Source organism: Aspergillus bombycis (genome assembly GCF_001792695.1).
Source record: "Aspergillus bombycis strain NRRL26010 chromosome Unknown contig00084, whole genome shotgun sequence".
NCBI classification, from domain to species: Eukaryota; Fungi; Ascomycota; class Eurotiomycetes; order Eurotiales; family Aspergillaceae; genus Aspergillus; species Aspergillus bombycis.
In genome coordinates, this window is record NW_019170086.1 from 131,824 (window position 1) to 155,691 (window position 23,868).

The following is a 23,868-nucleotide window of genomic DNA, read 5'->3' on the forward strand; positions in this document are numbered from 1 at the left end:
CAGTCAACTTGGCTAATGGGATACTCACATATTATGTAAAAGGATAGAGCTTAACTAACTAACCCAAACGCAAGCATTGTCTTCATACTTGGCGAAGGTGTGAATACACAGTAGAAGATCCATGAAGCTCGGCTCTGGCCATATACGACATCATTGTCACAAGATCCAAGGCATAGAAACAGGACGATCATTCGGACTTTCTTCTTCACATGAAAACCTCCAGTGACCTGGAAATCCCGTGACTGCCATTCCCCCGGAACAACGATAACGCGGGTGAGCCTCGGTACTTTCACAGGACCGGGGAAGAGCATACAAAAAGGCAACAGGACCGACCGACCAAGTGGATTCTACTCCACGTTGTCTCCCCAGGTACACGATATAAAGAGGGATCTTGTCACTTCCCTTCTCTCGCTCTCTATCCCCATACTATTTGATTGCCGATACCCCTTTTATTCTTCCTTTGTATCTTCTAAAGTTTCACTGACGTCATAATGTCCTCTGGTAAGTTAGGATTGAATATCCTCTTGTTACTCACTAAATCAATATGACAATATGGTCTAACGTATGTCCTCTTTTTTTTTGTTTCAGCTCAGCAACGTCTTACTCAGGTGACTTCCCATTTCGCCCCCGGCGGCAAGAAGGGCGTCGCCGCCATCACCGAGAAGCACCCCGATGACATTGTCGTGACATGTGCCCTTCGTTCTGCCCTCACTAAGGGTGGAAAGGGTGGCTTCAAGGATACTGCGGCTGCTGATATCCTGGCTGGCGTTTTCAAGGGTCTTATTGAGAAGAGCGGTATCGACCCCAGCGTCGTCGAGGATGTTGCTGTCGGCTCCGTCCTTGCCCCTGGTGGCGGTGCCACCGAGTTCCGTGCTGCTGCCCTGGTTGCTGGGTTTCCCGAGTCTACTGCTGTCAAGAGCTTGAACCGCCAGTGCTCCAGTGGTCTTCAGGCCATTGTTGACATTGCCAATGCTATCAAGTCCGGCATGATTGAAGTTGGTATTGGTGCTGGTGTGGAGAGCATGTCCTCTCAGTATGGGTAAGTGGATTCTATGCCCATTTGTCCAGTCTTTCAATATACTGACAATGTTAGTCCTGGTGCTGTCACCGAATTCTCAGACCTCCTCGAGAACCACCAAGAGTCTGCCAACTGCAAGGTTCCCATGGGTGTTCTGTCGGAGAACATGGCCAAGGATCGTGGCGTCTCTCGTGCTGTCCAAGATGCTTTTGCCGCCTCGTCCTACCAGAAGGCCGTTAAGGCTCAGAAGGCCGGTCTTTTTGACGAGGAGATCTATCCTCTCCAGGTCAAGTGGACTGACCCCAAGTCTGGCGAGGAGAAGACCATTACCGTGAAGGCCGATGATGGTATCCGTGACGGCATCACCGCTGAATCCCTGGGCAAGATTCGCCCAGCTTTCGCTAAGGATGGCTCTATTCATGCTGGCAATGCCTCCCAGATCTCTGACGGTGCTGCTGCCGTCTTGCTGATGAAGCGTTCCACTGCTGAGCGTCTCGGTCAGAAGATCATCGGCAAGTACGTCGCCGCTAGCGTTGTGGGTGTTAAGCCCCTGCTCATGGGCGTCGGCCCCTGGAAGGCCATCCCCGTGGCCCTTGAGAAGGCTGGTATCACCAAAGATGACGTGGACATCTACGAGATCAATGAGGCCTTTGCCTCTCAGTGCGTGTGGTGTGTCAACGAACTTGGACTGCCTCAAGAGAAAATCAACCCCAAGGGAGGTGCCATTGCATTCGGACACCCTCTTGGCTGCACTGGTTCTCGCCAGATCAGCACCCTGCTGACAGAGCTGAAGCGCACTGACAAGAAGATTGGTGTCACTAGCATGTGTGTTGGTACTGGTATGGGCATGGCTGCCGTTTGGGTTCGCGAATAAATGAGCTGGCTCTAAAATTGTCTTTGTGTTTCACTTTTCTTCGATTCTCTTCCTGTACAGCGATTTTATATACGCATGACGATTTTGATTTGTACTCATATTTTCCAGAATACCAAGCATGAGGATTGAGTTTCGGGTTGGTTAATAGACCGTGGTTCAACTATGAAAGCAAGCACCATTGCTCTCCATAAACCTCATGTAGACGAAGACATTGCAGGGTACCCCCTATTAGGACAGAGTGATCCACTATATTTTAGTTCTAAATTTCTTGAAGGCATCAAAGACGTTCGACCCCTGACGCACAGCCTCCTTGACTTTATCATCCATCGCAACCAATTTGGGCATCAGATCGAGCACTTGGTCTAGAAGCTCGCGTGGAATAGCAACCACGCCTTCCAACGGATCACAGAAAATGATATCACCCTAGGGCGCGAAGAAAAGCTCAGCCATGGCTTCAACAGCAGCAGCTTAAAGAAGAGAGAAAGACATACCGGAGACACCGTCACACCACTAAGGGAAACAGGCACATTCCGAGCCCCCGGTTTGGCCTCCGCAGCGGTTCCAACCGTAGAAGTAGCACGAGCCCAGACCTAGCCGACCCCAGTCAGAGCCCAGTGCACAAAAGCAACAGAGAATGAACCTACTGGGAGCTGACACTCCCTAATCTCACTTAGATCACGCACGCGCCCGTTGACCAAGGCCCCCTTGACCCCGAGATACTTCATCCGAACCGCCATGATCCCACCCAGGACTGCGCAGTGCTGTCCCTCGGGTTGCTCAATCACAGCTACGGTTCCTGGCTCGGCAAAGTCGACCCAGTGCGTCCCAGCGGGGAAGCCATGGGCCTCTACCGACTCGGTAGCCGGGACGGGATCTGATTTGGGAATGAACTTGAATGTGGAAGCGGGGGCGATGACCTTGGGGGTGTTTTCATTTCGTCCGATGGTTGGCGAGAAGGGGACTTGCGATGCTGTTAACCAGGGAGTTCTGTGGGAGTAAGTATCGGCTCACCGAAATCGGCTATATGGCCAGCACGAGCTGTGGCTCCCTCAGGGAGTTTTTGTAGTTTGAGTAGCGCATCGGATACCTGGGTTGGGTTGTTAATTGGGTTGTGTTCGGAGTCGTTGTACTAGTCGTTATGTCAACGGTGAGTACTATGCGTTGTACATACATCACATGCAGAGTAGTTCCGCAGAACGTCCAGCTTTTGTTCGATTGATGTTGACATGGTACGTTTGGTAGTTGGGATAGTGAGTGGGGTGATTCCTCTATAGGGGATTTGGGAAGTGGTCGTCCTCAGGTGGGGGAGTATCCTGGAGAGGATTCTGGGGATGGAGTCCATTCGATGCTGATATATATAGAGAGAGAGAAAGAGAGAGAGGTGCTAGTAGGGTTTCGGTTGATCGGAGCTTATAGGAAGGTGAGATTGGGCGCTGGTACGTCAATGGATTGGTATTGTTACTATGAGGTGAGAATCTTGAATGGACTTTTTGGGGGGGTGGTGTTGTTCTCCTCCGGTCTTGTAACAAAATCGATTGATCTTGATCAGACTGTGTAGTTGAATCAGATAATTATCTCCGGCTCAAGTCATGGTTGAATCTCGTGACCTATGGACGTATACAAAATAACCGAGGATCGGGAAGACTGACATCATCGAAATTTATAGATTGAATACATTAAATTCATTCATTCTAAGGTTTCGGCCCAGGCACCTTAACTCACGAAATCAACTACCGGGAATTCCCCCGACACGCGTCAGATTGATAAGTCAACGCATCCTCGCACCGTTGCAGATAACACTAGAGAGATGTTTGGAAACTCAATCGACTAAGCATAGTTCTAATAGACACTTAACTAGAGTCAACGAGATCCCGATGACCAATGTCTGACTAAAGCTCTTCGTATTGATAACGTTATAGTAACTTCTAGTTAGTTCGTTAAGAATACTAATGGCCATACAATTAGTCGGTGCCGTGGTTCCAGGCCGTCGCCTCCACGAATTTTTAGCACGGCCGATACCCCAGAATAAATTATAATCGAGTAGCACAATCGATCACTTGCTTAGTCCTAGGGTATGTACCTACAAGTATCATCCCCGCGAACCCCCCCACGATCCTTAGTCCCTGTATTCTCAGATTGGATAGGGCTTTACACATATATACCATCATGGCTTCCCCATCCCAGCCGTACAACTCTGAACAACTGGAACGCTACCTGGAGCGAATCGGATATGCCAACTCGGTCAACCCCACGCCAGACAGCACTACAGGTAGGCTTCAACGTGTCCTGCAATCCAGTGAGCAGGATCGCCTGGCGACCCTGATAGAGTTGCAACGACGGCACTTGGCCTCCATCCCCTGGGGAAACTCGGCCTTGCATTACTCGCAGCACCGATCCATTTCGGTCCACCCCGCGTCTATATTTGATAAACTGGTCGTGCGCCGTCTGGACGGGTATTGTATGGAAAATACCAACTTGTTCTATATGGTGCTACGATCCCTGGGATACGATATTTATCCAACTGGTGGACGGGTGAGCCAAGCCGTGGCCGGCGGAAACCAGACTCCCGGTAGTGAGTTGTATATGAGTTTGTGAGTGATAGCGGGGCCATGGGACATGAAAGAACACCACTAAATGAACTATACAGGGGACACATGGTTCTCATTGTGACTATCGACGGTCAAAGATACATGGTAACTTCTACTTCCCTACCGAGTATATGTCGGCCATCTCTGATGCGGTAACGAACAGGTTGACGTCGGGTTCGGCAACTTTGGTCCTACAAGTCCACTACCGCTCAAAGAAGATGGCGCCGTCGCTGTATGCATGGCGCCGGCTGAGATGCGTCTAGTCAAAGATACGCCCATTGAATTCACCGATAGAAGTCAGAAGCTCTGGATTTACCAGATTAGACACAATCCGGAAAGCAACTGGATACCGCAGTACTCGTTTTCCGAGGTGGAGTTCCTACCGCAGGATTTTGCCACTATGAACTACTCTACTAGCCATCGGCCGACTAGTTGGTTCGTGCAGGCTTTGGTGTGCACACGGGTCATCTTGGACGAGACAGGAAGTGAGCCGATAGGCATCTATATCCTGTCCGGGAAGGAGGTGAAGAAGAGACTGCGTGGGGAGACAGAGACAGTGGTGACTTTCGAAAAAGAAGAGGATAGGGTCAACGCTCTGGCTAAGTGGTTTGATATGCACTTCCTTGAGCACGAGATTGAGGGGGTTCGGGGCTTAGTATCTCAGATTAAATAGAAGCTAGATAGTCCAAATTAGAATTTTGGGGTTCGCGACTACCCTGCAGCTGTTTGCTGGCCTGGTAATATGATACAAGAAGGCTTCTTCTAATCATTGCATGGTATTTATTGAAAAGTTGCAGGCGAACAAAGGGGCAATATAAATGACATAGGTTGTGACAAGTCGGAGTGGCTTAGAAGATCCGTTTTTCCAGCTGTTCGATGTATTAGATCTCTCTTCGACACGTTGAGAGGGATTCGGGCATGCATCATACCTTCCATGGGTTGCTAAGCTCGAATCCTTCGGGGCTTCTGCGTTGCCTGATTGGCCTCTCAAGGTTCCTGTGATTCTCAAATCTCTCTCCATCACTGTCGGATGGTTAACCAGTCGTTAGCATCCCGTCTGTTCGTCCGCTGAATGGGGAGGGTAATCGTATATCATTCAATCGTCAATTGCTGGGCAAGTCACATACTTTGCTGAGCGGGTGTTAGCCGACCGGGTTCGATCACATCCTATGAAATTGAGAGATACTTACTCTGTCCCACAGATCCCGGTTCCAGCGGGCCTTCTTTCCCTCATTCCCGAGCCACTTGACAGCAGTAAGACCAACGCCGGTCACGCCAAACATCTGTTAAAGCATCATCAGTGGACCGATCGAAGTGGCTGAGAAAACGCTCGACGTACGCCGACGATGATCCCATAGGGGATCAGAGCCTCAAAAGGAACACCCATTCTGTGCGATTGAGATAACGAACAAGGCGAGAGCTAATAGAGGAATGCGGATTGACACGCCAACAAAGCCGAGGGGAAGTCGTCGTTTCTTGTGGCCGCGGGAATCCGCCGATGTCGAGGTCTGGAGGTTGGCCTAAAGCGGCTTAGCGTGGGACCGGGGGGTCCAGCCGGCTGAGTCAGCCACGGCCATCAACCTCACGGGCTGGAGAAGGGGCGAGAGGCCGCAGCTGAGTGCTCTGGATGCTGGATAGGCCTTCGGACGGTGTATCCGCTGCTGATCTACGCGTTTGGCTCTGCTCTACTTGACGTCTCTGACCTGCTGGTCTGTGCGGTATGGTTCCCATTGCGTCCTTCTACGCGCTGTCTGTCCTTATCGGAGTCGTCCGTTCAGCTCCTTAACTGACTGTCGCTTCGGCTGCGCTGTATTCAGGGGTTATCGCTTGCGCTACCATATAGATACTCTCAAGCTCGCTTTTTGTTTGGATCATCTGTATCCAAGGTCGTTCGTTTCTGTTCCCGATGCCTATTACGTGCAGCGCCAGATGATTGTCTACTCCTGCGGCGAATGAATAGCCTCAACCTCCAGGCTATCTTTATTCACGAACCATCTTACTGGAGACAAGCAGGAGCTGCTCAAACTGGCGACCGCAGTGACATACACCATGGCGGCAACTGCGCCGCCGGCTGACGATGACACCGAAATGAGACCTCCCCCGGATGTGGTTGACAGCGACCAGGATGCGGAGGGAGAGGAGGAGACGGATTTATATCAGATGGATCAACAACTCCAGGATGCTGTGCATAGGGCATACTCGGGAGAGATTGCAGAAGAAAGCAACAGTGCTAGCCGCGAGGATGATAAAGATGCGGACGGGGAGCCGGATTCTGATATGGACTTCAACGGCGAAAATGATGAGACTGAACCGGTGGGAGCTGTGAAGTTACCGAAAGGGAAATCTTCTTTGGATAACGAGGATGCAGCCGATACAGCCTTCGAGAACCAAAGTGACAGCGACCACGACGCATCCGGCTCTAGTTCAGGTAGCCAGGAATCCGATGAGGAGGATGATGATGAGGAGTGGGATGGTGAGAGTAATGACCATGATGACGCAGAAGTGGATAACAACACGGTGCGCGGTAACTGCATGTGAGTTACCCTCTATTTAATTACTTCAGCTTCCTCCCTATCCCGTGCCTGATATTATTCGTCGGATTGATATGCTAACAAAATCAATAGATTTTGTGGACAAGATGAAGACCACGATCCGAGCGAAGACTTTGAGGAGTATTTGACATGCACAGTTTGTGGCGATCACTGTACGTGGAGTTGCGGCCCCATAAAAACATGGCGTAGCCACCCCCAAAACTTTCGGCGATCGTTACTGACTAGGCGACCCGACAGCTCACCGGCAATGTGCCCGCGAGCAAAGTGCATTAAGTGATGTCGAAGGTATGTCTAGTGTTTTAATTTAATTGGTTTTGTAAACATTGGGGCTGACCCAGTCTAGATGCCAACACTTGGAGATGTCCTACATGCGTTCGGGAAAAGCTGGAGCCAAACTCTGAGGGCAATGGTTCCCATCGAAGGCTCGGCCCGAAGAACATGCGAAAAGAGCTCTTGCCAGCACATACCGGAGAAGAGGGCTCTGGCTTTCACTCGATTTTCAATACTGTAGATATTGATGATGATAACTTATTGAACAGCTCGCGATCGCTACGAAAAAGGAAAACCTTATCAGCAGATGTACAGGAGCATACACCTGTGCTTCGGAAACGGCAGAGACAGACATCGTTGCGGTCCGAGCGAGCTGAGTCGGGAGACCATTTGGGCGAAGCCTCAGACGCCCTGTCTCCGGTACGGACTCGCTCTCGCCGTGTGCGGGGAGGGGAAAAGGAAAATTGCCGCGTGGTATTGAGGCAGTTTGGAAGGCTTGTGCTAGCTTTTCGACTCAACGAGACCAAGCTGTCTAAAATCCTTAGTTCTCGCAGTCGGTCACAGCACAGGGGTCGAAGAACCCCGAAGCCACCCCCAGTGGCACATGAACCCCCAGCACATTTTGCTCCTATTATACCCGTATCATACATTTCCCCTTTCTATTCTTTCAACGATCGCGAGATGGACGAATCTAAATCCAAACCGTACGGTGGCATTCTGTCCGAAGCGGACGCAGACACCACCAAGACTCTTCCGACGCAGCCGGACCGTGAGAGGTTCGAGGTAGCGCGACAAAGGGCCGAGGAAGAATGGCAAAGACGTGTCATGGAAGCCGAGAGCGGCGGAGAGCCTGTACAGCATGCGGCACAGAAGGTCTCGGGTCCACCGTCCAGGATAAAGTACATCAATTTTGGTGGCTATGAGATTGAGACCTGGTACGCAGCGCCTTATCCAGAAGAATACAGCCGCAACCGCGTGCTTTACATCTGTGAGTTTTGCTTAAAGTACATGAACTCGGATTATGTCGCGTGGCGCCACAAACTTAAGTGTCCGGCAAAGCATCCGCCCGGAGATGAAATCTACCGTGATGGCTCGATTTCGATCTTCGAAGTTGACGGAAGAAAGAACCCGGTATACTGTCAGAATCTCTGCTTGCTCGCAAAACTGTTTCTCGGGTCGAAGACTCTATACTACGACGTTGAGCCGTTTCTCTTCTACATCATGACCGAATTTGACGACTTGGGCTGCCATTTTGTTGGCTATTTTAGCAAAGAAAAACGACCCAGCTCCGCAAATAACGTTTCCTGTATCCTTACTCTGCCCATTCATCAGCGAAAAGGCTATGGTAATCTTCTCATTGACTTCTCATACCTACTCACGCGCATTGAAGGGAAAACAGGGTCGCCCGAGAAGCCGCTTTCGGATATGGGTTTAGTATCTTATCGGAACTACTGGAGGCTTATTCTGTCATACCAGCTTCATAAACAGAAGGCGCCACTTAGCATCGTGGAGCTTTCGGAGCGGACAGGCATGACAGCAGACGATATTGTTTCAGGCCTTGAAGCTTTGCGCGCACTTGTCAGAGATCCAGTGACGAAGACTTATGCATTACGACTTGACTACAAATACTTCGAAGAATGCATACAGAGTTGGGAAAGTAAAGGCTACGTTCAGCTCAATCCTGATGCTCTTGTGTGGACGCCCTACATAATGGGTCGAAGCAACCAGTCGCAGTTCGATAGGGCTCCGATACATGCAGTTGCCCCACGGGAGGGCTTGGAAGAGGAAGAGGTCGAGGATATAAAGGATTCTGGAAACGAGGAAGAGCAACAACTTTCAGAAAATCTGGGCAAAGTCAATGGAGATGATAACCCTCAACCAACCGTTAATGGTGTTGCACAAGCTCTGTCCGGGGGACTTTCAGCTAAACCTGCCGGACCTCCTTCGACTGAACTTTTGACTAATGGTGTCGGCCTACATCGCACAGAACCAGCCACGGACTCTAACCCCACAGAGTCAAACCCAGTCCAAGATATACCAGCCTGGCGATATGAGGTTTACCCTCCTGTTCAGGCGCCTGTTGTCAAACGACGCCCAGGTCGACCCTTTGGCAGCAAGACCACTTACAACAAGGTAGCTGTCACTCCATCAACTGCTCGCACTAGTGGTCGTAACACACCTAGAAGATCATCTGCACTAGCCTCTATGACCCCTACTGCAAATGCATCTAGCGTCCGGCGCGGTCGAAGTGCAAGGATACTAGACTCTCCTGCGGTTGAATCAACTGGTCCCGAGATTAACGGTGTCGAGAATGACGACCAGCTGCCTGATCATGAGGATACCAATGGTAGGGAACAAGACCCAGCTCAACCTGATGGATTATCGGAGACAGATGCCCAAGCTACTCACACGGGAGACCAGGACGCACCGAGTCAGCTTAATGGTATCAACAGGGTGGAAACCATGGGCACAGAGCTTCATGTTACAGAACAAGTGACGCCTACCAAAGAAGTAAGTGCTGAGAGTACAGCCAAACTTACCCGATCCATGAACCGAAAGGCGGTGGTAGAAAAGTTCGAGTTCGTCATTCCGGCAGAAGATCATGGTACTACGAACCATAATGCGGTGGTGGATGAGCATACAGATGGGCCTAACGGGGTGGATAAAGATGGTGATGCGATCATGGAGACATGATTCCTGAATAAACCTGGAAGAATGCCTTAAACGGCGAAGCATTTAAACGAGGCGTTATCTTGCGGCTTTGCAGGGGACATTTTTGTTTTCAATTTCTATCCCTCGAAGGGATAAGTTTCATGACTTGGCACTTTATCTTTCTGTTTGCGCTGTTTTTTTTTACAAAGCAAGGAGTGGGCAAGGAATTTGGAGTTCTGGCTATTATTCGATGCACTGTTATCACGAATTGCGCTCTGATTCTCCGCCCTGTGGGTTCCCTCAGCGATTGTCGGCTTTCGTTGTCTTCGTTCTTGCCATGAGTGAAAATGGTTGTTCCCCCCCCCTTCTTCTTTTTCTCTCTACGGTCTTGGTCTAGAGGACTTGCTCTCTTCTTTCTCCCTTTTCAATTCTCCTTTTCACCTAATGTAATCCAGGACTGAATTGTGGTATCGGTGCATACACATCCCCGATTGCACATCGTTGTATTAAGCATGACAAATATCCACTTTGCGAGCATAGTATAAGGGAAAGAGCATATGGAAGAGCCGATTTCGTCATTAGATTTTTTGCTACCCAATGTCTCATAGCTCTTGCACTAACGTAGAAACATGATACTTTTAAAAACCCTTGAGTCACCTCATTGACTCAGTAATAGGTCATGTTTACAGATGCGCGATAAACAGAATCCGAACCCGGAACGTTAGTTTGCTGACACATTTAGGTTTCATATGGGCACGTGAGTTGAGACCAGAAAAAGAAGTAATCGTGATGTAGAGATGCTGACACCTCTCTTCGTTTTTCTTTTCCCATTTCACCTAAGTATTACATATTTAGTGGATGTCCTTGCGTCTTTATGAACTGCAATCAGCGTCTGCTGACTGTGTAATCCTGGTCGATGAGTGGGTGTTGTGGATGTATCAATTTTCCTAGTGATGCATCTTATCGTTACAGTCGGGATTACTACTACTCTCGTCACGATCGAGACAAACATACTAGTGGATGAGGTGTGGAGGATCACATCCATGCTGGATTACGTTATCAGTTAGGTTGCATTCTCTATTACATGGGGGGAAAGGCTGGAACGAACGAGATCGACGAGCCGCAGATACGAAAACCCGGAAATGAGGTGGTGTTTGAGATCGCGATGCATGCAGTAGTACAGCTAGATACTGTATGGGGGGGGGGAAGAGTGGAGGGAAGGATTGGTCAGTTCGGGGGCCAGTGTATTGACCGACTATGTATGCCCGTAGATAGTCTCTAGGTGTGGATGTATGCAGGTACGGAGTCGAATGTGATTAGTGGAGCCATGATAAAGCAATGGATGAGAATACTGTGTACCGCAGTAGTAAGGAATCGAGATCAGATGTGGCGCTGGTATCCGCACATATGTATACTGTATATGTATGTACCTCCTCTGTGGCGAAGTTCCCTGTGCATATGGGAATAGTGATTATGAATCCTTCTGCCCGAGGGAGCTCCATTTTTGGTCTTATGCACGAGAGGTATGTGCTTTGCCTGTTTTGGGTGCATTCGAGATTTGGAATTTTGGATGCTTTGTTTTTTCTCGGCGGTTTTGGAGCATCTAGCGGTCAAGGTAACAGATTAAATGAAAATTAGGTCTCGGAAGAATTCTTGCAGTAAGTATTATTCGATCATTATACACTCAGTTTGTGGAAAAAGACCTGTAAGCAGAACCGAAGATCGCTAATAGAATTGGGTCGAAAGAAAGTCGTAATATAGTTTGTCTTTTTTTATTCTTTTTTGTCCTCTTTTTTTCTCTCTTCTTGAAAAAGAGAGAGAAAATGGTAAAGGACCAACAAAGACGATGATTGTTGGGCATCTGCAAAAGTGGTACAAAAATCGATCGCCGCGTACTGAATATGATCTGTCAAGGAGACGATTCCTCCTTTGTGTTCCATGTAATCATTGGCTTTCTTTCTCTTTTGCTTTTGCTTTTTTTTTTTTTTTTTCTTTTTTTCTTTTTGACTTTCTGATGGAAGGCGACTAATAACGGAGGCTGTCTTTTTCATTTTCTTTTTGCCCTCTGGAGTTTCACTCGATGTGGATCCCCGTTCAATCTCTATGAATAGATACGCACACACACACACACAACTTCTAGAAGCCGAGGTTGTAACACAGAAAATACAATCAACTATCCAAGGTTGCTAGAAGCCAAGGACTTTCTGGCTCCTTTTCATATGTGGGAGAATATCCAGCACTTGGGTCTGCTGCTGTGACGAAGGATGTTATTTCTTCATTGGCATGCGTTGGGTCCAATCCTTTTGAGGCGTTAGGGAGCTGTCAGCAGGATCGGCATGGAGTCCAAGACCCCCCTAAACCCAGAATATAGCCCGAAACTTGTATACCCATGGATCTGGAATTTTCAGACACGGAACCTATCCCCAGGTCCGGGATAAGCATATCTGTAGCGTAGAATAAGCGCCTGCGAAAGTCTGGTTCGTGATGGAGATGCCCGACGGACCGCTGCTGTCAGTTGCTCTGAAGGAAATCGTTTCAAGTTGAACACAAAGGGCAACCGCTAAGACCCGCGAACACTTCATCGTGCATCTTGTTGACCCCCACCAAGCCATGTACGAAGACAAAAAGAGGTGGTCCAATATAAAGACAGTAAACACAGAAAAAAAAGAGAGAAAGAAAAAAACTTTTTTTTCTCCCTTTACTCCTCACCTTAATACGTACTTCTGGTTTCTTTTCGTTCCTGCTCATTCTCTTATACCCCCCCTACCATGAAAAACAGCCCCCTTCTCTGATTTGAGCATTGAAGGCCGTGGCAGTAAGAAAACCTATATTTCTCTCGACAACTCCACAACTCGCTTCGTTTTGGCAGACCCTAAGCAAAGTGGGTTCCCGGTGCTGTGTACGATTGACAGGTACTTTCAACATCCCGTCGATCAGCAAAGAACTGCACATCGTCTCCTGGACTGGGTGACTCCAACTCTGGTAGCCACAGAAACGTGGCATTACTTATATGCGATGATACAGGAGAATTTCTTTAAGCTGTTGCAATCATGGTAACGTCCGGAGACTTGCTGACAGGCCTCCGGGATGGCGTTGATCGAACCCAGCAAATAAGCATGAAAATCGTGATTGATCCATGTTGCTCGCCTTAGAATTTTTTTTTCTTTTTGGTATCACCATCTTTCCCCCTTTCACATAGGTTTAGTCACTAGCACCTGCGCCAATGACTCAATTTTCTGGCCAACACAGGCCACTCAGAAACCCCTCTTTATTTCTTATTTCTGTTATCTTCAGAAGGATGAGAATTGAAACTTCTGCCCGAATGCAGGTATTGATCTGTACGATAGAAAGCTTCGCGGTCGTGAGTCGTCCATCTTTCGGTCCTTACGAATCCGAGTCCTGGCCCTTGAGGCCCTTGCGTGGCTATCGCTAATAACTGGCCTCTCGCCGCTCACCTTCTTGCTGATCTTACTAATGCAATAGCTTTCCTGCTGATGCTCCTTAATTTCTGCACAATGGTACATGGCCGCATTATCGATATGGCCAAGGACTCCATTGAAAAAAGAATAATGATAGAGGTGCTACCTGAGACCGTCGCCCGATGTTTGCTTGTTTAAAGAGGAAGAGAAAAAAAAGAATAAGAAGAAGAAAGGGATTGGCAGGCTTCTGATGCTAGTAGCTTTGCAGCTGATGCGGCTAGATGCAGATGCCACCTATTAAGTTCCATGGTCAGTATGCGTCAGAAATGCAGCGCAGCACATCCGGAAGGAAGACCAAAACCGCAAGAAGAAAAAGAGAGCGTAATCCTCAGCCGCGGCTTTACACGAGTGCAGATCAGGGATCTTCACATCATGCATGGGAGGCAGCGTAGTCCATCAAGACGGTCAACGTTACTTTAAGTAAGGCTAGCTTTTCGTTGCTGAGTTTCGCCTAGACCAGCGAGGAAAACCAATTGTCCTTGAGGATTCCATCAGCAAAGGCAGACCGTGCAGGGCTAGGCACCTTTATGCTGCATCAAGCGAATAACCCGGTCTCTGATGGACTGGCAAATTTAGGTGCTATATCCACGGACGTCCAATCATCCTCGCAGCGCAACGGTCTGGATGTGTGGGGGGCCCGCGGACTCTGCGACCTGCATGTCAGGACACAGGGAATGTGATGCATCCACCAAACTAGATCATTAAATATGCAGCAGCTGATAGAGCTGAAATTCGAGCCCGATTTTCCTCCACAATCGCACGTTGAAAAGAGGCCCACTCCCACAGCCTCGTCCTGGAATAGTTGCGAGCCGCGTTGTATGCTAACCATCATCTTTCGGAGTACCGTTATTATTGACGGTCAGTTTCTTCTTTTCCTTTCCTAAGTTTTCTCGAAGAACAGAAAAGCCCTTTCGACATTGGGGAGTCCAGTCCTGAGGGAAAGACCTTCCGAAGAGAATCTTATTCATCGCACAACACGGTGGAAACAGCTGTATTAACGGGAATAAGAGGAAAAGGCGAATCGGCTGCGGGACTGATAGTAGTCTTCTCGTGAGGAAGGAAAGAAACAGCACATTTGTGGTATCTCGTGACACAACTCACGTTATCCATCACGTCGAGCAGTTGCTGCGCTATCGGGCCACCCCGAGCTTTGCCATCGATGAACAATACACTGCGACTTGCGCTAAGAAGGTATTTCCAAACAGGAGAATTAAAAAAAAGAAATGTTTCGCGACAGAATCTGGTTTATTAATGATACTTTTGAAAGTCAAACCAGCGGACATTGAGTGGGCCTAAGGAGCCCTGGAATCCTCTCTCTTGACCGTCGCTCCTCCCTCGGATCGCTCTGCTTGAAACACGGATCCAAACGTGGATGACAAAGACCTAGGTTGGTTGCTATCCGGTTATTGTCTTGCATTGATATGATATTTAATTGTTATTTGGAATGATTGACGCTAATTTTAGTCGTCAGGGGAACGTGACGTTCGTATTTGAAGGCTAAACACTAAGAGGGGAAAAGGTGCCCAAGCAAAAAAGCGATCTACGGATGAAAGTCTTATGCCCGACACGCGAACGGGCAGTCAAGAGTTTAAGTACTGTGCAGGGCCGATCTCGAAGACGCAGAATAAACAGAGACCAGACTCTGACTGGAATGCTTAGGCGCGTGCACCGACCACCAAAGAATCTTGCCCTGTCGTCAAAAATTGAATCGGAGACCCTGCGTGGCGCCCAGATACGGGTCAGATCACCTGCATAGCCGGCACCATCTCCGCTCGCACGAGGCCAAACCGTTGCGGCTGTGGGTTGGGGTTTGCTCGGGGAAGCGAGTGTTGGGCTGCCGCAAACGCGGCGGACTTCATGCTTAGCCCAATCAATTGTTGATCGAATCGCCCTAGACGAGGTAGACTTTGGACTTGCGCAGGTGGCCGAACTGAAGCTCGCCTTTGATTGCCCTGTTCTTATCATTTAAGAACTTGCAAATGTGCGCATCATCTCTATGTCGCTACGGTTCCTGTCGGATCGTCGAGACTGATACACACCTTAGCCCGCTTTCTCAACCGTGGTCGACCCTTCGACTGGCAGCAACACCGCTTGGAACTTGACGGCCGAAAGGTGGCCGGTGCTGTTCTTTGCTTTGGTACAGCTCCACCACTCTCATTTGTCTGGTTCAGCTGGTTGTCTTCTGATTCCAGTCCATTAAATTTTTACCCTAAAACTTTTTTTTCCTCGTCCCCTCATTATTTTACCTCCAATAATTTGTGTGTGTGCGTCAGTGGCCTGTCAGGACCCAAGAGGCGACTTTTGTTGACCCATCGTTCAGCTACGGTCTATCAATTAGGCGGTGCTCAATCCCGCGCCACTCGCTGCTCGCCTTAAGTTTTTTTTTATTTTATTTTTTTAGTCATTTCTATATTTGTACTTTTTTTCATTTTCTTTCTTGCTTAAATTTTTCTCTCGACGTCTAGATCAACATCTATTGGATGATCTAAACAGCACGGTCGGAGAGCAGTTTTAACTAATATTTTATTTTTCTCTTTTCTCCTCGAAGGGTGATTTGGGAAGGTTGCATTTCATCATCTGATCCGCTTCGAGGACCAGAAGAGGAAAATTAAAAGAAAGGAAAAAAAAGCATAAAAAAAGAGGTGGTCTTGAATTGCGAAGGCAGCAAAAAAAGTGGAGTGAGAAGAAGAGAGAAGATAAACAGAGAGAGAGAGAGAGAGCTCTCAAGTTTGGTTGTTTGCCCTCCACCTGCCCGAGTTAAGGTTTGTCTGGAACCGTGCTCGGTTGGCTCTTGCCGCTTGCATTCTGACGACACCATCATCTTTTTCAACCTCTGCGCCGTTTTCGTAACCAGTTCCTCAATCTCGCAAGAGCAATTGTCGTCTCAGCTGCTGCAACAGGCGGCACCGTCGATTGACTCCCACTCTGGTCTCCACCCCGGGCCTGTTAGGTTCTAGTCGAAGCTCTAACGACTAGCTAATCACCGTGGTGTCCATCATTAACCACCATCTCCCTCCCCCATTCCCCTCTACCCCCCCCACTGTGTATCATTCTTTCTTCTAGTGCTTCGTCGAACCACAAGTTTCCGGCTTGAGGTTCCAGAGTCCCGTGGCTTTTTTTTGCCTTGCTGTAAAACCACAGGATCTCTCTCTCTGCCCTTTCCTTCATCTTGTCTTCCCCTGAGTATCCCACTCTTTCATTCGTGGTTCCCTGCAATCTTCTCAACGGGTATCCCGATCTGGATCCTTTGGCTCTCTCTCCTTTTGGGTTCGTCTTGTTCGATATCTCGCCTTTATGAGTGCGTCAACGTTCCCGGACGCTTCTCTTACTCGCGATCCTCAGAGGTGTGTTTTTTCGAGCTTCCCTTGTGTCCCTACTAACTTCAACTCTTACCCAGTTCCCCAAGGTTTCCCGCTGACCATGTTGTCCCCCAGTTCTGACTTTGAATTAATCATCCGCCAGCAGCCCACTCGGGCGCGCGTGGCCGGTGGGAAGGAGAAAGGTACGTGAGCCTGCAAGGCACGGCAACTAGCGGGTGTTGACTAGAGGTTGGCTACACAGAACGCAAGCCAGTCGATCCCCCACCGATAGTGCAGATTCGAGTAAAAGAGGAAGGAACTTATCTCGCGCAGTAAGTGGCTCGAGTTGAGACGATCCCGTAAGGATCCGCTCGCTAACAGATGCTTGTAGACACTATTTGCAAAGTCCCTATTATTTTATGTGCTGCAGCTTGTTCGACCCTTCAGATGACGTTCCAGTTCCCGTACCGCCATCTACGGCTTTGACTGGTACTTTGGTCTCGTCACTTCATCGGCTGAAGGACGTGGACAACACCGGTACGTTGGCCCTGGTGGGTGTGGTAGACATTAGTTGGCTGAACTGACTGGTCCAGATGGGGGCTTCTTTGTCTTTGGAGACCTGTCTGTGAAAGTTGAGGGAGACTTTCGGCTAAAGTTCACACTCTTTGAAATGCGAAAGTAAGAACACTGCATACCTTTCATCGGGGACTATTGTGTGGGACCTGGGGCGCATTTGGAGAAACTAGGGAAAGTACCGTATATGCTGACTTGGCACGCAGAGATATTGTTACTCATCTGAAGTCCATCATCTCAGACCGCTTCACCGGTAAGGTTGCACCGAGAAGTTTCTCTGCTAAAACCGTTGACGCTAACGAGCCCCAGTGTCCCCCCCAAAGAGTTTCCCAGGAATGGCAGAGTCGACTTTCCTATCCAGATCATTCGCAGATCAAGGTGTAAAGCTGAGGATCCGAAAAGAGCCGCGGACTTTGATGTGAGTGTCAAACAAATACAAGAAACGCCCGCCTTCAATACTGCCGGGGCTCCTGAACTGACTTGAGGATCAGAAAGCGATCAGTCCCGCGGCCGGAGGATTATCCCCAGCCGGTTCCTCCTCGTTCTCCAGATCGTTCTTCGATTCAGATACCTGGGAATACCTTTGGAGGGTATCCAACAGCTGCAGCTGCAGCGAGCCGAGAGTACGGTTATTATGCGGGCCCAGTCAAGCGTCAGCGCACGTCAATCGACTTTGGTAACCGAGGCATGTATGACGATGGGCGGATGCGCCAGATGGAAGCTTATCCGCAAACCGCGGCTATGTATGCAAACCAACCAGGGGCCTATCCAACTCCTATCATGCAAGGGTATCCTACAGGACACACGGGTGTTCCAGATTACGCGGTTCGTTAGACCTCGCCTAGCCTGGTACCTACGTCACCGCCGTCGACAAGATCCCATAACGGCGGGCGTGACGATTAAGGGCCAAACACCCATAATGTGCCATTTCATTACTCACACTTCGCATAGATGTCGTACGGTATTCCGCCCTCAGCTCAGGTTCCTCAGATGCAAGACCCAGGGGCCCATAGTCGGTCAAGTCAGCAGGCGACAATGCAGTCGCTGGGCATGGTAAACCCACCGGGCACACCTGTATGGGCACCATAAGCCACTGAATCCTTTGACGAGAAGCTAACTACCAACATCCTTGAGTAGACGGGGGATTCAACGGGTGCGATGATGCCGCAAGGGTATGGACGGCCACAGTACCAGGCGAGCTCTACAATTCTTCCCCCTTTGCAACGGAGTCGCAACTTTGCACAAGGGGCCAACGGCGCAACAGCACGAGGGTATTTTGACCAAACTTCTCAAGCAGCAACCCCCATCCTCCCCTCACAGCCGCTTGGTACGAATGAGGCAGATCGATATGGCTCTGCGCCTGGCCAGGCAGCCTTCGAACACCCCGGCTCGTCTAATGGAACACCCCGCTAAATGGGCACAGGCTTCATGCTTGTCATCACGGTATTGGTAGGACTGGTTTTCATGTTATCTCGTTTATTTTTATGTTTGCTTGTTTGGGAATGATGGTACGCCGCGTGAGACGTTTGGATTCGAGTACCTTGGATTTTCTTTCCGGATAGACTGTCGGATCGGTGTTTGTCTTTTTTATGGGAACAGAATGGGTGGCTTCCGGGAGATACAAGGCGCTTGGGGACATAAAAAAGGGAAACCGTATTAGCGGGGCATTCTTCTCATGGTTTGTATTACGATCTTTGTTGCCTTTTGACTTTGATTTCAGGATAAGGAGACGCTTTTGACTTCCTCTGTACATATTTTGCTTGAACGCTATCAGGATGTGAGGTGAAGTGAGCGCGATGAAACTCACGGCCTGCGTGGCTTGATAGGAATCTGGAATCCATACTATTATTAATCTAAAAAAAATGAAAGAAAGAAAGAAAGAAGGCTTAAGTTATTGTAAACTGGCTGATCTGCCAGTCAAGGAGACTCCGACGCCTTCCTGTCTAGGCAACCGGGCATGACTGCCAGGTGATTTTTTCGTTCATTCACTTGCTCACATACTTTCGCTTTCCCCCACCCCACTTGACTTCCACAATCTCGTCTTCCCTCTCATTATCTCTCATTATCATACTTGAAGCCCAACTGCGTCTCTAATGTACTCACTCGTCCTTTAAGCGGCCCTCCTTCTGCCGCCCGCTGGACACAAATCATGTCGACTTCCGAGCTAGAGCCGGAACTCCAGGACTCACCCCATGTCCACAATCTGGAAATCAGAGGCACGTGGGACGGTGAGGTCAATGGGCGGGCAGAACTTAGGATTTCGCTCGAGGTAGGCTGTCGTCACATCGAACTTCATATATAGTTTGTGTGTTAGTAATTGTCAATCTACAGGTACAAGGCACCCCAAACGCGCAGACACAGATATTAGACACCACGTCGCCTACTATCCTTCTGTGTAAGGCCTCAATTCAATTTCTATCCGAGGAATGGGGTCAGAATAGTCAACCCAGCGAGGGTCCCACTCAAAGCCCTCTGTTCGAATTTTTTGAGCCAATCGATTCTAATGGAGAGGAAGCCCGTATGGACTTCATGAGCTTTTCTGCAATCTCAGACGCCATCAACGGCCATTCCTTTGCTAAAACTTATAGCGAAACGAGCTCCACAACTCGCGTGCTGTACCCAGACCATGAAGTTGATGGTTCCACGGAGAGATCTTTATTGCCTGGTGAACATTCCCCTGGTTTACGTCCTAACTTTGCAAAACACGATGACCAGACCAGAATGTTGAATCTAGGGAAAAGAAGTGCTACAGATGCTTGCTTGGCAGATGTCGACTCACACTTGGAGGATGCCCAACCAGACCGAAAAATTCCCTATAATGGTGCCATTCACAATCCCGATATGCGAGGCTACAGGTCAGATGTACTAGAGAAAACAGCACACCCTGAACGAGATGATACGATGGGGGAAATAAGCTCGCAGCGATCATGTTCTTCTCAAGGGAATTACAGCAAGCCAGTCTTACTGTCAGAGGTGGCTGTGGGAGTGAAAGAGGCATCCAAGAAAGCATCCAACACAGAACTATGCCTTGCCAGTGCACATGGTATGTAAAGCCCAGATGGTCCTCACAAGACAATAACAGCTGACACAAGTTTGCCACGAGATGGGGAAAGGCTAGAAACCACCTCGGCAACTAAGAACCTTTGTAAAATCAAAGACATGAACATCGATGGCCACGATACAGTGCTTACAAACTTCGTTTCTTTCCACATTGGCCGGGAAAGCGCGTCCAGTAGCCCACCAATGCCTCCTATCTCTGGTACAGAGTCAGTGGGAGAACTTGAGACTAACTTGAGCGACAACCCCACAACTAGACCGGCTCCACCGCTAGATACCGAGCAAGAAGCAGGCTCAGATTCTAATAATTGTGAACGAAATCCATATGGATATTACGAACACAATCTCAGTGATACCCACGAACCCGTACACCGTGTATCTTCTGAGAACGAGCCCGATTTTAACATGATTGATGATATTCTCTTCGTTCAGCACCCGGAAAATGTACGCGCAGGAATTTATAAGGTCGTTGTCACCTTCTCGATTGCTCTGCTCGGGGACACACCCAATGATTGGTATGATCTAGTCATACCAGGTCTGCCCAAGCTGGCGATGGGGGAGAGTGGGTTCATTCTCTTCCTAATTCCTCACAAGTACGGTGTTGAATTTCGCACCACATATCTCCGCAGATTTAGGATGGTGGAAGATTGCTTGTTCGCTGAATTCATGAACAAGAGGGATCTTGTGATACCAATGCGATCTTTTGACCAGAGGAATTATGGCATTCTCAAGGATTTCGTCGTGAACCAGGAAATTGAAGCACGTCCTTCATTAAGCCCTATATCAGAATATAACAAGCACACACAGCCACATTTGTCGGTGAGATACCATGCGATATGCTCGCTGAGGTTGCATAAACGCTGCTTCTGGGCTGAGAAGTGCTGCTTCTTTCTCGATTTAGACGGAGGGCCAGAAGGATTTTTCCAATGCAGACTCCAACCCCCAGATACGAGCTTGCAGGTGGTCTATATACCCAATAGTAGTCCATATTCCATCGGTGTCTCCCACCTTCAAATCATATGCTCACCAAGAGACTTAGAAATGTTCTGCATCAGTTGGCTAGTCAACATGCCTTTCCCAGCAAGGAACTGGCTGCCGCGAATCTATCCTGGGTCAACAACAAATGCTAATGAACGAGATAGGAGTCAACTTCGCGCTACATTTACTAGACTATATGACAATGCATCCTCTGGAAAACAAAGTTATCGATGTACCATGTCCGCTCTTGAAAGAGATAATGAAACCAGCGGAGGAATTTCAGAAGCTGTGGATGGTGGTGATCAGTCTGAAGACCCTGAACAGACGTTCAGATCTCGATATATGAGCCCAGTAATAAAAGCTATGTCAAGGCTGTTCAGAGCCGTATGGACGCCAATCAATGCCCCTCTGGCTACCTGGATAGCGTCTCGGAAAACCTTGTTTGTTCTCACTCTTGGTGTTGCGTTTACGGTCTGTGGCATGCTAGGATGTCTTCTACTTAGCCATGCATATTCTAGAGCCTTCCGTCGCCCCTGGGGACCGGATAATGGGGCAAACGCTGGTTTGCTTGATAAGTCGAGAGTGGACGGGCAGATTCCGGGCTGCGGGGAGCCGAGCTCTAAGTATAACAACTTTACTGAGAGGCTTTTCAACCAAACCCCGGACAGCATTGACCACCCATCGCTATTCGATAACAATAACACCAGTAATAAAGTACCTTTGAATCAGAAGGAAGCCATTGATTTCGAGAAAGACGTCAAGGAAGTTGAAGAGCAAGTACGAGCGGAAGAACAGACACCTAACGCACCCGCACCAGGCGTGGGGTCAGGTAAAAGCTTTTCCTTGAGGGACCAAATCGATTATTTACTAGGTTGGAAAGGGCCTATTAATCGCATGGCATGAGCAGGTCGGTCCATGGGGGAGTCGTTATCGGTTACGCTCCGGATCAAAAATGACAATGAATGGAATGGGACGCTTGTACCTCTACGGATCACATACATCATAATTCATATATGCGTGAAATGATTCATCCTTCTTCTATTTGTCTTCTCCCAAGATAACTCAGTTACTATCGCCGTGAGTGGCCTCCAAGTACTTCAATACCTCCTCAACCGCCCACTCTAGAATATCTACCATAGGCTTGGTGCCCTGTCCAGGGGCTACAATGACACCAGCATCTGTTCTCAGGTTCACTCCTTGTCCCACTTTGTTGATCAACTCTTGAGAGTCTTTACTCAGATTGTTACTCTTCTGTGAGTCCCCTTCAGGCAGGATTAACCATGCATGATCCTGCACATACCGCGGCCACACGATATCGTCCACATAGCCTGGTGGATCCGTCCAGAAGTTCTGCGGCGGCCGATCATCTTCGCCCTCCAAGTCCACTTCATCGGATACTGAACTTCTTTGTGGTAATGAAGTGGGTTCCGGTGCAGGTCCACTCGTCACATACCCACTCCGACTCTCACGTCGCGACTTCACCATATCATATGGTGCGGGCAAAAACAGATGCACATCAATATTCTCATGCACGGGTCGAAGAACATGGTCCTTATCCTCAGATTCGGGAGGACTGTACAACAGAAACCCCTCCAGAAAAGCAATCGTACTCTTAACCGGAACTATAGTGCCTTCATTTCCGGAACCAGGTTGCTGCCGAAAAAGCGAACGAAGTCGAAGCCCCACTTCCTTCTGCAACTGAAGAATCGTCCCCTCAGCAACGCCCGAGTCTGACTTCTCATTGAGATCCTGAATACTCTTCAAACGGGGTGGGAGATGGCCATGACCACGGACGTAAGACAGAGCCGAAGATAGGAATTTAACATCGATTGCGTCGATTGTATCCCAGTCTTGGACTGTTTTCCCGGATGCGGTCGTTGTGTATGGAATTCTGGGACTTGGTGTTAACAACTCCGCTCTCTCTTATTCTGTCTCAACTTTTTATTTTATTTTCAAGAAACAAATTACAGATAATGAAGAAGAAAAAAAAAATCAATCTAGAGTTTCTCGCAGATATGCAGGGTATGCATGTACATACCGATCATCGGGGAAATAAAAATCATCCTCATGGACAATGAACGTGAAAAGACTCTCGTCCGCTTTAGAGAATATTCTCTGTAGTAGTCGAGCTAGGGTCGTTTTACCGCTAGATGAGGGTCCTGAGATCCCGATTACAGCGGTTTGGGACGTCATTGTGGTGACGCTTTCTCGCTCTCTCTCGCTCTCTCTCTTCATCTTCCTCTTTCTCTCAGGTCAGGAAACGGCGAGGAGGTCCGCTGAACGAAAGCGCTTGTGTGTAGATTGACGGACCCCAATGGAACCGTTCCGGGAAGGGAACCGTGACTTCAACTCTGATGTGGTATTGATAGAAGGTGGGGGGAGGATTTATAGGCAGTGTGGGTCTTTATACATGATACCATTTCTTAGCGTGGTATTTGGTTTGGTTATCTTGATTCTTGTCGATGCCTTGGTTTTCAGGCGTAAGTCCTAGTATGTTCTTGGGCACAGGTGCTTGGTTGCCGGATTTG

General features: G+C 48.8%; 8 protein-coding genes across 8 annotated transcripts; 5 read left to right on the forward strand and 3 right to left on the reverse strand.

The window, feature by feature from the left end:
- Positions 1-491: 491 nt before the first annotated feature.
- On the forward strand, positions 492-1,892 carry ABOM_008974 (3-ketoacyl-coA thiolase peroxisomal A precursor; the record flags this gene model as incomplete). Its single annotated transcript, XM_022536102.1, has 3 exons — positions 492-501; positions 589-1,039; positions 1,094-1,892. The coding sequence occupies 3 exons, from the start codon at positions 492-494 to the stop codon at positions 1,890-1,892; spliced, it is 1,260 nt and encodes a 419-aa protein (XP_022386399.1).
- A 246-nt stretch (positions 1,893-2,138) lies between these two features.
- ABOM_008975 (RraA family protein) lies at positions 2,139-3,120 on the reverse strand (the record flags this gene model as incomplete). Its single annotated transcript, XM_022536103.1, has 5 exons — positions 2,139-2,315; positions 2,384-2,482; positions 2,537-2,862; positions 2,904-3,021; positions 3,064-3,120. 5 exons carry the CDS (start codon positions 3,118-3,120, stop codon positions 2,139-2,141), a joined length of 777 nt encoding a protein of 258 aa, XP_022386398.1.
- Positions 3,121-4,058: 938 nt separating this feature from the next.
- On the forward strand, positions 4,059-5,153 carry ABOM_008976 (arylamine N-acetyltransferase family protein; the record flags this gene model as incomplete). Its single annotated transcript, XM_022536104.1, has 3 exons — positions 4,059-4,483; positions 4,540-4,585; positions 4,644-5,153. 3 exons carry the CDS (start codon positions 4,059-4,061, stop codon positions 5,151-5,153), a joined length of 981 nt encoding a protein of 326 aa, XP_022386397.1.
- Positions 5,154-5,599: 446 nt separating this feature from the next.
- ABOM_008977 (NADH dehydrogenase [ubiquinone] 1 alpha subcomplex subunit 1) lies at positions 5,600-5,867 on the reverse strand (the record flags this gene model as incomplete). The annotated part of the gene is made up of 3 exons (XM_022536105.1): positions 5,600-5,611; positions 5,671-5,763; positions 5,820-5,867. 3 exons carry the CDS (start codon positions 5,865-5,867, stop codon positions 5,600-5,602), a joined length of 153 nt encoding a protein of 50 aa, XP_022386396.1.
- A 662-nt stretch (positions 5,868-6,529) lies between these two features.
- On the forward strand, positions 6,530-9,996 carry ABOM_008978 (putative histone acetyltransferase; the record flags this gene model as incomplete). Its single annotated transcript, XM_022536106.1, has 4 exons — positions 6,530-7,014; positions 7,105-7,184; positions 7,270-7,317; positions 7,376-9,996. The coding sequence occupies 4 exons, from the start codon at positions 6,530-6,532 to the stop codon at positions 9,994-9,996; spliced, it is 3,234 nt and encodes a 1,077-aa protein (XP_022386401.1).
- Positions 9,997-16,727: 6,731 nt separating this feature from the next.
- Positions 16,728-18,718, forward strand: vosA (the record flags this gene model as incomplete). The annotated part of the gene is made up of 9 exons (XM_022536107.1): positions 16,728-16,935; positions 16,995-17,064; positions 17,124-17,269; positions 17,326-17,410; positions 17,512-17,558; positions 17,615-17,723; positions 17,797-18,130; positions 18,257-18,379; positions 18,443-18,718. 9 exons carry the CDS (start codon positions 16,728-16,730, stop codon positions 18,716-18,718), a joined length of 1,398 nt encoding a protein of 465 aa, XP_022386400.1.
- Positions 18,719-19,454: 736 nt separating this feature from the next.
- On the forward strand, positions 19,455-22,366 carry ABOM_008980 (uncharacterized protein; the record flags this gene model as incomplete). Its single annotated transcript, XM_022536108.1, has 4 exons — positions 19,455-19,574; positions 19,637-20,348; positions 20,409-22,169; positions 22,248-22,366. 4 exons carry the CDS (start codon positions 19,455-19,457, stop codon positions 22,364-22,366), a joined length of 2,712 nt encoding a protein of 903 aa, XP_022386417.1.
- A 36-nt stretch (positions 22,367-22,402) lies between these two features.
- Positions 22,403-23,533, reverse strand: ABOM_008981 (ribosylnicotinamide kinase; the record flags this gene model as incomplete). The annotated part of the gene is made up of 2 exons (XM_022536109.1): positions 22,403-23,231; positions 23,379-23,533. The coding sequence occupies 2 exons, from the start codon at positions 23,531-23,533 to the stop codon at positions 22,403-22,405; spliced, it is 984 nt and encodes a 327-aa protein (XP_022386418.1).
- Between the last annotated feature and the right edge of the window lie 335 nt (positions 23,534-23,868).